Below are 16,459 nucleotides of genomic sequence, written 5' to 3'. Positions count from 1 at the left end.
CAAATGGTTAAATATTGAGTGCTTATGTACTTTGATATTGCACTCGCTGAAAATCGAGGGGAAATATCACTGTAAATGCTTCAATGCACAAAAGGAGAGACAACTGTTTCACCGCTTAAATTGCTTCTGGCGGGATTGTTCCAAAGGTTATGAACTTGTCATTGGGTTGGCATTGACTGATACCAAATGGATGCAAAGCTAGCTCCCTATAACTTAACTGTGGAAAGCAAAGGCATTTTTGTCCTAACAGAGTGTCCATACACGCTTTTTTATTGTACTTATCAAAGCCATTAAAACAGGTCTTTACTGTGAGGCTGGAGTATCCAAATGATAAATGAGAACACCCACACTTGTAGTTCCATGTGTACTGAAAGCTCTCAAGCAGTCTGCCATTTTCTCATTCTTTAATCCCATTCACTCCCCCGCAGTATTTAAATCACCAAAGGTGCTGGCCAGATCCACTGTCTCCTCGAGATATAAATGTATGTATTTTATTCATAATGCATTAAAAAGCACCTTTTATGAGCTTGTTTATTTTGTTTTCGGTTCTGTAGTCTAGTCTTGATCTACTGCTCAGCAGATATATTAGTAATTGTTGAATTATCTTGGCATATTTAACCTCTTCAAAATATTTTTTTGGGCTTTTGTGACTCCAGAAGCACATAAATGAGCAAAGCAGATTTCTTACGTTTGTTAACCATTTAAGACCTACCATAGAACCAAGTCCGCCAGAGCTTTTTACATTCTGTAGTGCCATTTTTGGGAGCATTTCAAGTTGATATACATCAATACAACCATTATAGCCCAAATTTTAATAATATGTATGCATTAAGTGCATAGTAATTACATAAATTGCAGAAAAGTGCAATAAACTACAAAAAAATTTAAAATCGTTTTTATTTTTTTAACATATATTTTACAGTTTTGAGGTTTATCCCTCAAAACTGTAAATACAAAAAAGTTGCACAAAATAGTTTCCCACCACAGGAAATTTATTTTAAGTGTCTTCATAGTTTTATTTTTGAAATACACCAATTTTCATATACTGCAGGAAAAACGAAAATAAATATTATAATGCAAATTTGCAAAAAAACCCAGCATATGCATCAAAATAAACTATTTCTAGCAGTGCAATATGAGTCCTAAGCATCCCAGAAACGATACAGAAAGTCATAAAGTCAAACATAACTTTTAAAAACACAAGTATGGGCTCATGAGGCCCTTATGTTAAAAAAAAAAAACAACTACATTTCTGCAAAATGACGTCACTTCCGGTTTCAGGCAGGACATGGCAGACATGCAATAGTTCGTGCTGATGGAAGTAGGAAGTGTTACAAACAGCTGATAGGATCGGCAAAGCATGTTTCTGGAATATTATGTTTTGTTGCTGCAAGTGCTTTTTATGCGGTTTTTGCAAAGCTATATGTGGAAGGAAACTGTGACCGAGGACAAGCTGATGGCATCAGATGCAAGTACAACTCCTCCAGTTTCATATGCAAAAAAAATTATTGCGCTAACTATTTTTAAATCCCGGTAGAACTGCAACCACGTAGGTTGCAGTTCTACCGGGATTTAAAAATAGTTACGTCACCGGCTTTAAAGGGTTAAGATAGACCAGGGGTAGGCAATCTTTCTGATGATGAGTGCCATCTAAAATTTCCTCAGAAGTCAATGTGCTATATGATTGCATTAGCAATAAATTTAGTAACGCTCTATATGAACAGTTACACACTATATAGAACCACTTTATAGAATTATATTTGTTCCCAGATGTCGGCAGCTATCAGCGAATAGTTATCAGCTATTTTGAAACAAAAAACAGACACTTGTTATCCATAACAAGAACTCCATAACAGCAAATGAACTGTACAACAGAAAATACAAATGCTATTTATGGTCTCCTCACAACAGTGATAAGAAAAGTAAACTGAGCCAATATGGCATGTTTGTTAATACACATGTTAATGTGATCTTTGGTCTCCCACTCAGAGACACAGGTCTCCGAGTGTCCAGCATTCAGACGGCTACCTGAGGACACTCATGTGAAAGAAAATCTGCTCACACAGATATGTAGAGCCAAATACTGTCAACAAGGCCTCTGCAATGTGACAGTGATGTACACTGTCTTATTGGTATATGTATGATTGCTATACATTTTACATCAGATAAAAACTTTGGTTGTAAGCTTCAGATAATTATTTAATAACAGCCAGACAATTTTAATGAGAATAAGAAAGCATTTCTTTGTGCCCCCCTTTCCCTGTTAATGCCCTACCTGCCCCCCTGTCAAAACTTAGCAAGACCCCCCATGCACAGTTACCAGCTGTCAGCTGCATAAAAAAGGATCCTGGCGTTATTTGTCTCTCAGAAACAGTTCATAACTTCCCTTCAACTCATTCATGTCACCTAAAAGGTAAACCTGTTTCTCCATCACCTGTTCAGCTCTGATGATTCAGTAAGGACATCTCCTGGTTTCATCTTCATGTTTCCCTCTCACCACATATCCAAACCGATATCATGACCAGCAGCTTTACAGCTTTGGCTCCAGCAAACATCAGCTGATACTAGAAATTAATATTAAATAAATTCTAACAACAGCTGATCAAGCTTAAACGTGCTGCTGTTGTTTAGCGCAACATCAGCTGGTTTCCTCTTTCTGGTGCAAAGTGGGAGATAAATAAACAAGTGAGACGATCAGCTGATCATTGATCAGTTTCATGATTGAAGTAGAATCAGGAGAGAGAGAGGGTGAGAGGATGAGAGAAGAAGAGGCAGCTGCAGTGTAACGACAAATTAACTCCGGCTTTGTGTCTTTTTCATTGTAGCTGAAGTTCGGGACAAACTGTGTTCCTTTTCAGCTCAATACGAAACGCGTGATATTTTCTCTGAATACGAGACCATTCCGTTTTTTACAGGACGGTTGGCAGCTCTACTAACTAACTTTATGAATAAAATAAAGTTCACTCTCAGTAACATCATAGCACCACACAGCTGTATATAAACTCCGTCATGCTAGCTAGTACGCAGTACGAGTTATTGTAACGGACTGTAAAAAGTCAGCGCAACGAAAATAAACTCCACCTAAACTTGGTTTATATCTGACCCAGATAGACTGCAGGTCATAGCTTCTTACCTGAAGTTAAGTTCACCTGACACCGGCGGCCGCCTCGGGTCTCTCCTCTTGCCTCCCCTTTCCCTCATCCACCTGCTGGCCTCCACCACTTGCTAATGTTACTGAATCTGTGGAAGCTCCGCCATAGCCACCACCAAACAACTGACTTATTTTTACACACCGGCCAGCATTCTGCTTAATGAAAAAGAAGACTGATGTGATTAACAGGTCAAAATTAAAATCCCACCACCACCCCTCCTTTAAGCCAGCTTTCTTCTGATTGGCTGCACCTTGCAAACAGTAGGTTTGAACAATAGGTAGGTGGGGCTTCCGTCATAATCAGAGCTGTTTGTGTTAAGGAGCTCTGCTGCACTGAAATAGAACCTGAGAATGTTATGAAGGATCAAGCTTTCAGGTTTTTGTCTTTTTTGCGAATTGATTTTGGTGCATGTTAACAGTTAGCCTAGCCATTCTTGCTCAGGAACCAGTCTTAGCAGATCACCAGTCTATAAATAGTAAATACACCTGTTTGATAATTATGGCATTGTGCTGATCAGTGGTGACAGTGCATCAATAAAAAAAACTCCCATCAACATTTACTTTGGCCGTTTTGTTGCCATAATAAATGAACAAATTACCCATAGAGACAACATCACATCCTGCTAAGTGCAGCTTGGCTGTGCCATCCTGTGTCGGCTCTTACCTGTGCATGCTACGGTGCCCCACTCCTACATTAGTACCCACTGTTTGCCAGAGTGCCCATTTTGTGTAATTATATGAACTACAGCAAGCTAATGGCCCCGACAGAGCACTGCCTAGGCCTATTACACCTCAGGGTGCTGCAAAACACCATTACCACCAACAGCAACCTGGAGTGTTTGTGCATGTAGGTGACAGGATGTGTGTGCAACTGCACTTTCTGCGTAACGTTCATGTAGATGTGTTGGTTGGAGGTGGGTTGATACATGTCACAGAAACACAGCAGTTACAGCCAAAAATTGGTGCTTTTAGCCTCAAATGCGCGTCTATTGATATGTGTATGTGCGTACCACACCTGTCATCTCTCCTCCATTAATTTCTCCACGGCTTTAGCCGCTTGCTGCTGGCAGCTGTAGTTGACACAGCAGAAAGGATTGCAAGTTTTGGAAGCCATTGCATCCACTTCATTTACCACCATCTCATCTTCTGCCTGTAAATTGACTATTTGGTTCACAGGAAGTGATTTAATTGCATGTTTGTCAGTATGTATGTATGTGTGTGTGACTACCACTGATAAATAGTATCTAGTGTAATATTTCTCTCTGTTTGAGGCCTCAGCTCTTTTAACTAATAATCATCTGTGACTCACATGTATACATAATTTAGGTGCTCGTGTTCACGATTGTCTGCCCAGCTTTGCAGGTTATTGAAGACTGGCTGAGTCGGCAGCTCGTGCCTTTCAAGGTCTTAAAATCAAACACGTGCAGCTCTTTAGATGAGAATAAGGATTGTGATGGACTCAATTAGATGGATGGATGGACTCATCTCCCCACACAGTCAGATCCAGGTCAAAACATTGACTATACACATAGCTAGTACAATTTACTTGACAGTGGCCTTGGCTGTCTGTTCAACCATTATGTTATCCCATTCTCTTTTTAAAGAAAGAGCCTTAGCACGGCTCTATTGACAAGCTGCTTTCCCCTCAGTATCAATAGCCATTAACCACTTTAAGCCTTGCCAAGCGTAGGAGATGGAGAGCTAATTGCCTTTTTTGTAGCATACAGTATACTGTAATGGTGAATCAATGTCTTTGTTAGTATTGTGGGATAAATGGATATTCATGCCTGAACAACCACATGCACCCACACATAGCGCTAGCGACATTAACAGCATATCTACCTACACATACACACAAATGTTTGTTTGGCTACATTTGTGAGGACATCCTATAATCAATTGGTTTCTAAACCATTTTACTCTACCCAAAAACTGAGGGCTTAAACTGTCATTACTGCCCTCTGTTAAGAGGTTAAACAGTGTTGAGAAAATTAGCTTTGCCAAAGTAAATGAACTAAAATGTAAAATTTTATATATTTAGTTTATCATTTGCTGATTCCTTTTTTATACGGACTGTAACAAATACACATTCATCGATATGCATTTTTCTTTTATATACTTAAAGCATGAATGCTGCATTTCATGGATTCCAGCAAAGACTCACTCCTTCACACTAACACTGGTGGCCTCTCAGTGTGGAGTGTTACCACCTGTGTAGAGTGGAGTGAGTGCAGTATTCCCCCCTGACAGCGAGATGTATGCAATTAAACAGTATTAGAGTCATTAGCTCAACACAAGTGATAGCCAGCAGATGGTTACCATGCAGAAATATGCTCTTAATGAAGCTCCTCAGTCACTATGGGTGTCTGCTTGTGTGGCCGAGCACGCATGAGCGCGCTTATGTGTATGTAGCGTGTATGGTCTATTGGCTATAACGCTCAAAGCAGCACTTGATTAGACGGCGGTTGGTCCTCCTCTAGCATAACCATTAGTGCCTGTGGTTGTTTATAAAAATGCTGTAGCACATGGTTAATTTCATTCATGCTACTTCTTTATCTCTGTGGAGGTCAAAATGTGTGACGAAGATGTTTTCTACGAGTCTCTAGCCATTGTAGGGATTTTGAAGTGTTTTAGAGCTTTAAAAACAAGCTTTATATCATGAACATCACTGAAAACTGACAAACCTTTTTTGTTAACATCAGTAGGTCCTTGATAAGAATTTGCATTTATTACACATTTTCTTAGCTGGATCTTGCTAGTACCAGGCTGGACAACCTTTCGCCTGCAGAACTACTTTCTTCATTGGACAGATTAAACAAGGTGCGGGAAACATTCCTTGGTCCATATTAACATGTGTCCATGTGCCAGTAAAATATCCCCCCATTATTGAACCCCCACCAGCATGAACCGATTACAAACAGCCGGATGGATCCGTGCTTTTAGTTGTTTTTACACTAAATTCTGAGCCTACCCTCCAAATGTCACAGCAGAAGTCAAGAATTGGTTGATCAGGTAACATTTTTCCAATCTTCTGTTGAGCCTGTGCAAATTGTAGCCTTAGTTTGATGTTCTTAACCAATAGGAGTGGAGTCCAGCGTAGTCTTTTGATACACGTTGTGTTTGTAGATGCTCTTCTTCATTATTTTGTATGCAACAAGTGATTATTTTGACTTTTGATTTTGCCTTTGGCATCAATAAGGCAGACCTTCTCACTGGATATGTTCTCTTTTGTCAGCTCATTCTCTGTAGACTATAGAGGTGGTAGTGTGGGGAAATCCCAGTATATCCACAGCTTTTGAAACACTCAGACCAGCCTGTCTGGTATCAACAACCATTCCACATTCAGAATCACTTAAATCGCATTTCTTCCCCACTCTGAAGTTCAACAGGTTGCTTGATCAATGTCTATTTGCCTAAATGCATGCATGAGTTGCTGATTGGTGTCAACCAGCAGTTAAACCTGCTGATTATTACCCAATAATGTGACTGGTACACGTATATGAGTATCAAACAACCACATGACTTCATGTTTATGTACAATGGACGTTTCAAGTTTCCACAACTGGTCCTTACTACTTACTTTGGAGCATGGATCCCTTTAGACACGGAATCATTCCACACCTACACACTTTGAAACCAACGCAGCCCAGTGAACTTTTCCTCTTTATTGTTTAAGCAGACTCCTGGTGTCCGAGTCTGCATATACAGTATATCACTCGACATAGTGAAGGTCCAACGTCCAAGTGAAGTGAAAATAATCAAAACATATTTTTGAGTAATGGAGGACTTTAAAATAAAGTTGGCCATTTACAAACCTGTCATTATCAATAATAGCATATTGGCCCAGATTTGGAAAGACTCATGCTTATCATGAATTTTCTCTCTCATAACTGAAGCATGAAATACGATAATATGTAAAGCCCACGCTTGTTTAGCTTGTCTGTCAGTTACATCCTCACTCTCCTGTCAGGCTCTTGGAAGTGGTTAATATATATATATATATTTTTTTTTTTTACTGACAGCATCTTCAAGACATTTTTTTTAAAGCTCTTCATCCTTGACAGATTTTCTCCCTGCTTCATTTCTGCTGTAAAGATGTTGAGTCCTTTTCAGCCGTCATGAATTTACTTCCTCTGTGACAATAAACCTTGTTGCTTCAGCCTTTGGGAATTTCTCCAGGTTAAACTGGGGTAATAACAATAGGTAGCCTCGCGACACCGAGGCCACCAGTAAGTCATAACTGATTGCAGATTGTGCTTTTGCTGAATAATATCCAGGAAAAATCTTGGCTACAACATCAAGAGTGTTGCAAGTCCCCAGGGAGTTTTTCTTTTTGTAAAAGAGCCTGAGGCTTTGAGGTGCAGTAGGGGAGGTGCGTGGTGTCTCACCCCCAAAACTACTGTGCTTATAGGTACGTTTGCAGTCCAGTGAATTGGCTGTGGTATTAAATAAAATAAAATAAATGTTTAGTTATTTGCTCTTCTTTTTTGTTCTGTTTATATTAAAAAAACAACAACTTGTTATTGGTTTAACTTATTAGACAGATATTGAGCAGGACATCTCCAGGTCAAAACAATTCATTTAATTTTTCTTTTATTTTATATGATTTGTCCTAAGAAGGAATAACACTCTGCTGGCTGTGAGCAAATTTTGCGGATTTCCAACTTGTGTGTGTGAACGTGAACTCGAGAGAGAGCATGAGCGATGAAAGGAGAGAGCTGATAGTGATGCTCTATTGAATACAGATGAGAGAGAGGCAAGCTGAATTCTGATCAGGCTTTCTTCCACTCTTACTCTTCCTTCCGCTCGCTCTCTCTTTTTTCTGTCTCCCGCTCCATCCCTCTGAGTGAAAATACTTCAGAGGACTGTGTCTTTCTGAACCAAGGGGGAAGTCAGTAGGTCAACCTTTCAAAGTCAACGTCCAGGCCCTCCTCTCAAAGGTGCAGCTATTACAGTGAGGGCCACCCCCTCCCCGTCCCTGTAGAATTAACAAGCGTGTGGATTTTGATGTTAGAGATATGGAGCAGTACTTTAGAGGAAATCTGATCCTGAACTGAACATCCTGTTTCATGTTTAACAACACTAGAGGCCGAATTTGTTAACATTTTTATCAGCGCTCGCTCGGTACCTGTGAAAATTTGTATTATTATTTTTTTTCCCTTTTGAGAAACTCCGGCAAGGTTTTAACGCATTCCAAGGGCCTCAGGTTCATCAAAGTCAGTCAATAAAGTAATCTGCAGCTAGTCTCCTGGAAAAACATATTTCTACATCAGCTGAATGTCAAAACTGGTATTTAGCTGACTTCACCTATAACTTATTCAGAAGACCGGGGTGAAGCGAAAGCCTGATCTCAGAAAATATCTAGCCAGGATGGCAGCTTGGAGCTTAATTAGTTGAAGAAAGCATGTGCTTCCCCCCCACCCCCCTCCCTCGCTCAGAATACAAATGATTTTTGGTGAAAAGTCACCGGGGTCGTCTCACCGCCTCATTAAAACCGAGCGAGGTTGGGAAAAAAAATTAATGGAGCCAAACACCTTCAATTTAATACGTAGGAGGGTAAACTAATACAAAGTGCCTTGCTGTAGTAAATATCCCCACTTAAAGTTTTGTATAGTTTGACTTTCTCAGTAGTCGTAGAAAGATCAGCGTGAAGATGCAGGAGCACATCGACGCGTCCGCAGCGTAATGGTTAAAACCACGATTGCGACGCGATTAGGTTTCGGTATTTGAAAGCGTCTTCGAATCCTTTTTGTAACAGGGTCACATCCTCTCGGATAGCAGCGAACTGCTTAGGACTCAGATGAGTGTAGACACCACAGTCCCAACGTGATTTGTCCTTCGATGTGATTATCAGCAGCGTGATTGGTTGTAAACCCTGTTGTCACGGCAATGATTTCAGCCTTGATGATGAAAGCTCATGGGACACTGATCCGTAGCATGCAGACACACACACACACACACACAATCGCTCTGTCTCACTGCTAACCAGTCTCATTCCCCTTTGAGAGAGAGGCATTAGTCGGTGAGATTGAACTCTTGCATGTGTGTGTGCGAGTGTGTGTCGCTGTTGTCTGTCTCCTTACTTACCCAGTAATGTACAAAACAGGAATCTGGGGAAAGGCTCAAGCTCCACTGAATTGTACTTGACATTTTATTCTTTCTTTCCTGATTTTTTTTTCTCTCTTTCCCTCTCACACCATACCCTGGACCCCTTTTTTCTGTTTCCGTCTCACAGCTGTTATTAAACCACTTTGACTGAGTTAATAACATCTGTGTCACACGCACACACACAAAAGCAAGTGTAACTGTGCCTGTCTGCTACAGTACCTTGTGCAAACCAGAACCGCAAGTGTGCATCTTGGTGTTATCTGTCTAAATACACTAATTATTATACTGGGTTTGGTGTACCTGTACACTTTTTTTAAAGATGGTAAAATGAAAATGAAAAGCAGAACAGAAAGACTTAATATAAAGATTTGAGTGAAAGATGATCATGGAAACATTGTGTTATTTAAAAGCTAAACAAAGAAACAATCAATAATTGAACTGAGCAGACCTCTCATTTTGAAATTTATGTAAGTAAATAAGTTTTATGTTTGAAACCAAAGTCGTTTCCAATAAAAATAAATGGGTTCTTAGAATTTTCTCTACCCACATTTACAGTCTTTACATAAAATAACACAGCAGCCTGCCCTCCAACAGCAGTTCAGATTAGCACATTTCTAAAACGTCTTAAAGACAGTCGTAGCTGACGCTTTCCTGAGGTCATTTGGAGGTTATTCCAGAGTCGTAGCGCGATGACAGCATAGGTGTGACCCGCCCTCCCCATTTTGATATCAGGATTACGAAAGGATCTTGGGGGAATGTATGTATTCAGCACATTGACCACATATGCAGATGTAAGACTGTTTAAGGCTCTAAATGCGAACACTTTCACATTTAGTGTATTCTGTAATGCATGGGGAGCCAGTGCAGGACTGCTTTGTCAGTAACCTGCAGCAGCATTCTGGACAGAAATGTTCATGATGCACACGCAGGGCAATTCTCTTTAGCAATGCTGCTGGAATATGTGGTGTATGGTTTGGCTTTCTCTCACTAAGATGAGCTTCCCTGTCTATGTTGCACCAGAGGATGTTTTTATCATCAAGCATTAATGATGCCTTCATAGATGTGCAAGTCACATCCATGTGCAGAGATCCATACTTCCACAGATGCTGGATTTTGAGCGTTTTTGATGGTTTCTCTCCTTTTTAGCCAGTCCCTGATTCCTGAGTCCATGCACCCCAAAGATTTGTACTTCCCAGCTTTTCTGTGCATTCTTTATGTGGTTATGTTTATCACATCTGATCAGTGGCCTTTGCACATCATTGTGTTTCCTATGTCCTTTGGATCCGATTAAGGGGAACAAACTGAGCGGACACCATACACGAGGCATCTATGTATAAGTTACCTGGTGGAGAGGGAATCTTGTATGCTTAAGGCCACTACAGGACCCCGGACTCAAGTCCACATCAGGTCATTTTGTGTATCATTCCTCTCCCTTCCTGCTTTCCTGTCTGCGCTGTATTCGACTTTCAAGAAAAGGCTGAAAATGCCAAAAAAATATATGAATATATATAAAAGGCAGACAACAAGCCAAGGCATTTAATTAAAACATTGCACCCAGCTTCTGACATTAGCCAGATCTACACAAATTAAAAGCTCGTAATCCTGGCAGACCTTTTATCAAACGCAGTGCGTACCAGGTCGAGGGAAGTGGTGCAGCTGTATTGGCTCTACTTGTTTTTCCTTTGCCAAAGGAAGAGCTCGTCTAGAGTTCTTTGCTGGGTCTTGCTTGAGTTCCAGAGAAGAAGTACAACTAGGTCACCTTTTCACCTGCTAGATGAAAAGGTGACCCAGAGAGCAGCTAAACTGGAGCAAGCACATTTACAACTGACTGAGAGTTGGCCGGAGAACAAAGCAGACCACGTTCACGTGTGAGCTGGCCAACGGGATGAATATTTGGCTATCAGCAGATGGCCAAATCCACTTCTGTTTGGTGAGGGCATTTGTGTATGTGCGTGAGAGAGAGTGTGATTTTTGACTTTTTTGGTAAAGTGCAATTGCCGCTTTGCCCTGGTGGTTAAGCTGGCTACATGTTCACATTATGCCACCTTACAAGGTCATTTATTAGCATTTCTTGTTCGTCTCCCTGCCTGTTTGTTGTTTAAAAGCCAGGAGAGCCACCTTTTTGATTTATTTCAGTTTTTGACTGATGGATATTGTTCAACTTTTAAAAGAATTTTATTATTATTATTATTTAGGTCCTATAAGATGACGGTGAGGTCCTACCATCTCTGGAAAAGGCATAAATCCAAATTGGGATACAGAAAGTTTTATTTTCTGAATATAATTACAAGATGATGGATTCTAAAGTTCTGTCCTTAAGTGAAGCAAAGAGCCCAGACTCTTTTTCTCTCTTATTCTCTCTCATTGATTGCCTAACCATGTACCAGCTTTGTCTTACATTACTGTGAGACAGAAGTAGTGCTTCCACTCTCATTTATAATAAGTACAGCACCTCGACCCCCCAAATTGGTTCCTTGTCAGGTACAGAGGAATCAATGTACGAGCGTGATTCTGACCTGAAACCACGCTGCTGAGCTTGAAAAATCCCTAGTTTTGTGTGGATATAATAGCCGACAGTATAAAAATTCATCAGCTGCTGCCCACAGATTGTGATTTCCCTTTTTTCTTTCCTCATGTCCTCCTCTAGCCTCTTTTACACATTTATCTTTGCCTTTCCTCTTGCATCAATATTTTCCTTTGGCCCCTACACACACTCTCCAGTGTTTGAGTTTTACTTTTTAAATCTTTTTTCTCTCTGAAGCTGATTAGATTGATTAGATCTTGTCGTCATGCATCTTGCGGTTTTGCGTCTAAATAATGTCTTTGTTTCTTTCATCAGGGCCTGATGATCCTCTTACAGAACCTTCCCACGATGCACTGGGGCAACGAGGAAGTGAGCGTACTGCTGGCTGAAGCCTACAGGTTGAAGTTTGCCTTCGCTGATGCGCCCAACCACTACAAGAGATGATAAGCAAGGGGCGGGGGAGGGGGCTCCCTGTGTTCCTCCTTTACTCCCCCCAAAGTGGTCTACTGAACTCAAAGGCCTCTATTCCCACACAGGAAGGAGCTCCCTTTTCTTAACCTCCTTTTCCCTTATTGGCCGGTGGGCCTTTCAGCTACTAAGAGATTTTTGAATCAACCAATGACTGCGAGGATGTGCGGTGTAGCATTCTAACATGTTGATGTGGAGCCTTTTTTTTTTTTTTTTAATGATTATTGTGTTCTCTGATTAGCTCTGAGCAGTGCAGAGTCCTGTTCTTTATCACTGCAAGCTGACAGCTGGGAGATCAACCTAAGGCCCGATGCAAAACCAGGAGCTGTTGCTCAGCACCGCCTGCGGTCTGGCTCCGAAAAATGCCTCTTTCTGCTAATTATTTCCATAACCATGGTAATACATAGTTGATTTTTTTTGTTCCCTGAGGCAAAATGTGATCTTTTTCCTTTTCAGTTTGCAAAGACAAAGAAAGATGTCAAAGGGCATTGCACTAGATACTTTACTTGCCCCTCCCCCCCACAGATTGTTTTTCTTCGTGACCCTTCCAAGACTTTTGAAGCAAGACACTTTGTCAGTCAGTGAGAGGAGGCATGTGTACTTCCTTCCATTAAGCCAATCACACACCAGCTTTAAACCCTCATTGTCCAGTCTCATCACTGCAGCGTCTCGTTGTTTGAATGTAACGCAAACAGTGGCAGGAGGCTGCAGAACAGGAGTCACATACACAGATCAACATCAAAGAACATAAGAAGCCATTAGGAGGGAGAACGCTACCTAGTCCCACTTGTTAGGGTTCTTTTTTTCTTTTTTTGCTCCTCAGACCTGCCGCATGTGAAGGGCCACGTCTTATTATCAACTTCTCCTTCTTTGTGAATGTAAGACTACCTCAGAACACGCATTGTTATTACACGGTTATACACATAATGAGGCGTTAGCAGACATAAAGAAAGAATAACTCAGATTCACATTGGTCTGGGTGGGTGACAGGCCAGATCTGAAGTTGAAGCTAAATTCCGAAAGGGCACAATCGACACGGTTTGGGGACCTTTTGTTTTTAAGTTTTCCGCCCAGAATATATAAAATATGGATTGGACTGTTTAGAGATCACCAGCAAGGCGGGGCCTGAGCTTAAAAGATGTATTTCCATATAAACACGTGAAACTAGAAGGGTTTATTTGGAGGCTCCAACTTAATGGAAGTCTTGCAATTTTAAAATGCAATTACACACGCTTGATCTATTTCGGCTCTCGTAATTTATTTATGTAGAAGCTCTGCACGCAGATCATCGGGATTATCCTAAAAACGTACCAATACATAAATAAGTAAATAAATAATTACAAAGCTGTTTCTTTGCTTATGACCATCCATCCCATTGCCTCTATAATGCTGTTTGTAAGTACCCTGTAATCAGGCGTCAGCACGGTGCTTACTGAACTCTGTGAATATAATAGGAAGTTGACAAGCTTAGCAGGTGACAACGATTCATCACGCCCTTTAATTAAAAAGCGTTTGCATAAATAAGTTATACAACCTGCTTCTTGTTTTTGCACACACAACTCTCCGCCTTACATTAGTCGTTCACACGTTGCTTTGTTCTTATAGAGCACATGGGATGTCTTACGCAAAGTCAGTAGCACCATATTGGTGTGATGTTAGGTGGTGGTGGTGGGGGGGTAATCAGACATTCATGACATAACACAAAGCTGTTAACGTTTGGATCCTCCTGTCGCAACTCCGCCAGGATCCATTATTGTCACCCGAGCCGAAAAAGGCGGGTGTGTGAAGGGAAGATGGAAGGAGAGAGGGGAAGGGAGGGTGTTGTGTTTCTTTGGAAGTTCAGTCCCTTTTTTCAGTGAGAGCTGTCAGTCTTTGATCACATGTTGAGGGTTTGGGCTTTTTTTTTTTTTTTTTTACCCAATCTGCACCAGTTTCACAAGCCCCTCATCTCCCATGCTCTCTGACAAGGAAAAACTGCACTTAATTTAAAAGTCTAAAAAGTCCCCTCCCTTTTTTTGTATGAGATATATTCTTTCAGTCAGCATTTTAAATTTGTCTTTTTCATTTAGGTTTTATTTTTTTAAATGCCTACATATGTTTACGTTTACATGCCTGTAAAGTTGTGCCTGACTCTGGAGACACGAGACAAACACCCTGATTGTGTTTTTTGACCACAGATGATTTTTTTTTTTTGTTTCGTTTGGTTTTTTTTTAGGTTTTAAATTTGTGCAAGCAATATGAAGTCATTTTTAATTAGTAATAAAATCAAAGGAAATATTATTTTGACTACAGAAACCACCAGCACGAGCTGTTGAATTACACTCTGGGCATTTATGCCATAATAAAATAACCAATAACCCATCCCTAAACCCTCCCCATCCCTTAAGAGGCTTGTCAAGCTTTGCATTCCTGCACATGCTGAAAGAACATGCAGTGAATGGGCTGTGGCTGTAGTGCTACTCAGCATTTAAACAGTTTGGCGTCCGCAGTTAGCAGCTTTATGAAATTTGGGTGAATTGCCACTCCAGAATCGCCAGTCAGTCAAACAGACCAAAATCATCCCAACCATGTGTTATGAACCTGCAGTCTCGTGGCTTTTGAAATGGTTGCTTCAAAGACAGGGGCCAAGTCTGCATCCACATGCAGTTAGTTGCCATGTTCAAAGCAACTTGGTCTGTCAAAAACATGATAAAAAAATAAGAATCAGTCTGCTACCACTTTACAACCAGAATGCAACCAGTTGCCAACCAACTGAGACAAGTCCCCTATTGCAAAGATGCACATTGCAGACGAGTTGCACTCATCAGAGCAGACCGACTCTTAATTGAGTCGGTCTGCTCACTACCAAATGTTTTAAAGTGTGTGTTTTTTTTTTTAGCATAGTTACTGGAGATGATATTTGCTTATGTGATCTGTACGTTGTTATTTAAGTTAGAAAACTGACGCCACTGAAGCCACTTCTGAGTTTGAGTGTTACATTTTTTAATCACGATTGCAAAGCTTGACAGGCACAGCAGCAGTCAATAAGGTTGGGCAGGGGTGAGCGAGCAGTCAATATTTGTCCCATTTATTACCCATAACCTGACTTCTCACAACATTAAACTGCCTTATTGCACACATTCATATGGATATGAACACTGTAAGGGGTAAAAGCAATGTTGGTGGTGAACACCGATGCTCCAAGATAACAACAAATGTGGGGGTCGAAAGCCGCTGCAGTGTCTGTCAATATATGTGTGTGTGTGTGTGTGTGTGTGTGTGTGTGTCAAAGGCAGAGAGTAGGTAGGTTTGAGCCCCCCTCCGTTTCTGCTGTTATGCTATATGCAGTGTTTTCCCTTTAATAAGAGTCAGCTGCCTACACACACTTCTGCGAAGAGAGGTGAAATTAACAAACAAACACAGGAGCAAATTCAGTTGCAATCTGAAGTTTGACTCTCAACACACACACACACACAAACATATCTCCATGGAGATGAATGTCTCAGCGGCATCAGGTTGAAACCCCTTTTTTCTATTAGCCCACACACACACACACACACACACACACACACACACACACACACACACACACACACACACACACACACACACACACACACACACACACACGGCAAACTTCAAACACTCTTTGGAGCATCTTCAGGAGTGCGTCCTTAAGTAACATTTCCAGCTGCTTTCATTTCTCTTAGAGTAAAATCTGTCTATGAAAACCAAACTGAAGGAAAAAAGAAAAATCCTCCCTCATGTGTTTTGTCTCCAGAAAAAAAAATCAAATAATACTAGAGCATGTGGGTGACAGGAGTAGCAGGTGTTGAATTTAAAAAATAAATGTGTACAGAGAAGATTTTGAAACAAAAATCTGTAAATAGAAAGTGTAAATAAATCCTATATATATGACATCACGCTGTACGTATGTGCCTGTTTTTTCCTCAAGCGTGCGCACGTGAGCAGAGAAATCGACTTGCTTTTTCTGCATATCGCACGTCCGACCGCGGTCAATTAAACTCGACGGGTTTTCCGTATTCCAGAGCGCCGTGCCTCCGCTGCCTCCTTGTAGCAGCACGTCTGCGATGTGTGTGTAATCTGTCTCCCGGAAGCTCTTTGCTGTGATGAAAACACAGAAATGATGCAGATGCTTTAAATCAAAGCCGCCGCTGCTGTTTGTTATATGTGTGTAATGAGCATGCTAGTACATTAGCCAGTGCCGC

At 40.9% G+C, this 16,459-nt stretch overlaps 1 protein-coding gene across 3 annotated transcripts in view; it reads left to right on the top strand.

Annotated features, from left to right (window-relative positions):
• tbc1d22a (TBC1 domain family, member 22a) overlaps window positions 1-16,234 on the top strand; it is a 164,953-nt gene extending 148,719 nt beyond the window's left edge. For 2 of the 3 annotated variants that reach the window (XM_086268938.1, XM_086268939.1), the window contains one exon: window positions 12,099-16,234. In XM_086268938.1, the coding sequence (XP_086125064.1) occupies window positions 12,099-12,227 (129 nt within the window). In that variant the 3' untranslated portion in view covers window positions 12,228-16,234. The remainder of the gene's footprint in view (window positions 1-12,098) is intronic. The other variant, XM_086268937.1, reaches the window with a different exon arrangement.
• The last annotated feature ends 225 nt before the right edge of the window (window positions 16,235-16,459 follow it).

This window comes from Aulonocara sp. 'chitande type north' Nkhata Bay, linkage group LG17 (genome assembly GCF_057382095.1).
Source record: "Aulonocara sp. 'chitande type north' Nkhata Bay isolate Kocher_YH1m ecotype deep benthic linkage group LG17, A_spYH_male_GT1.1, whole genome shotgun sequence".
Taxonomy (NCBI): domain Eukaryota; kingdom Metazoa; phylum Chordata; class Actinopteri; order Cichliformes; family Cichlidae; genus Aulonocara; species Aulonocara sp. 'chitande type north' Nkhata Bay.
This window is presented reverse-complemented; position numbering and strand designations above follow the sequence as displayed.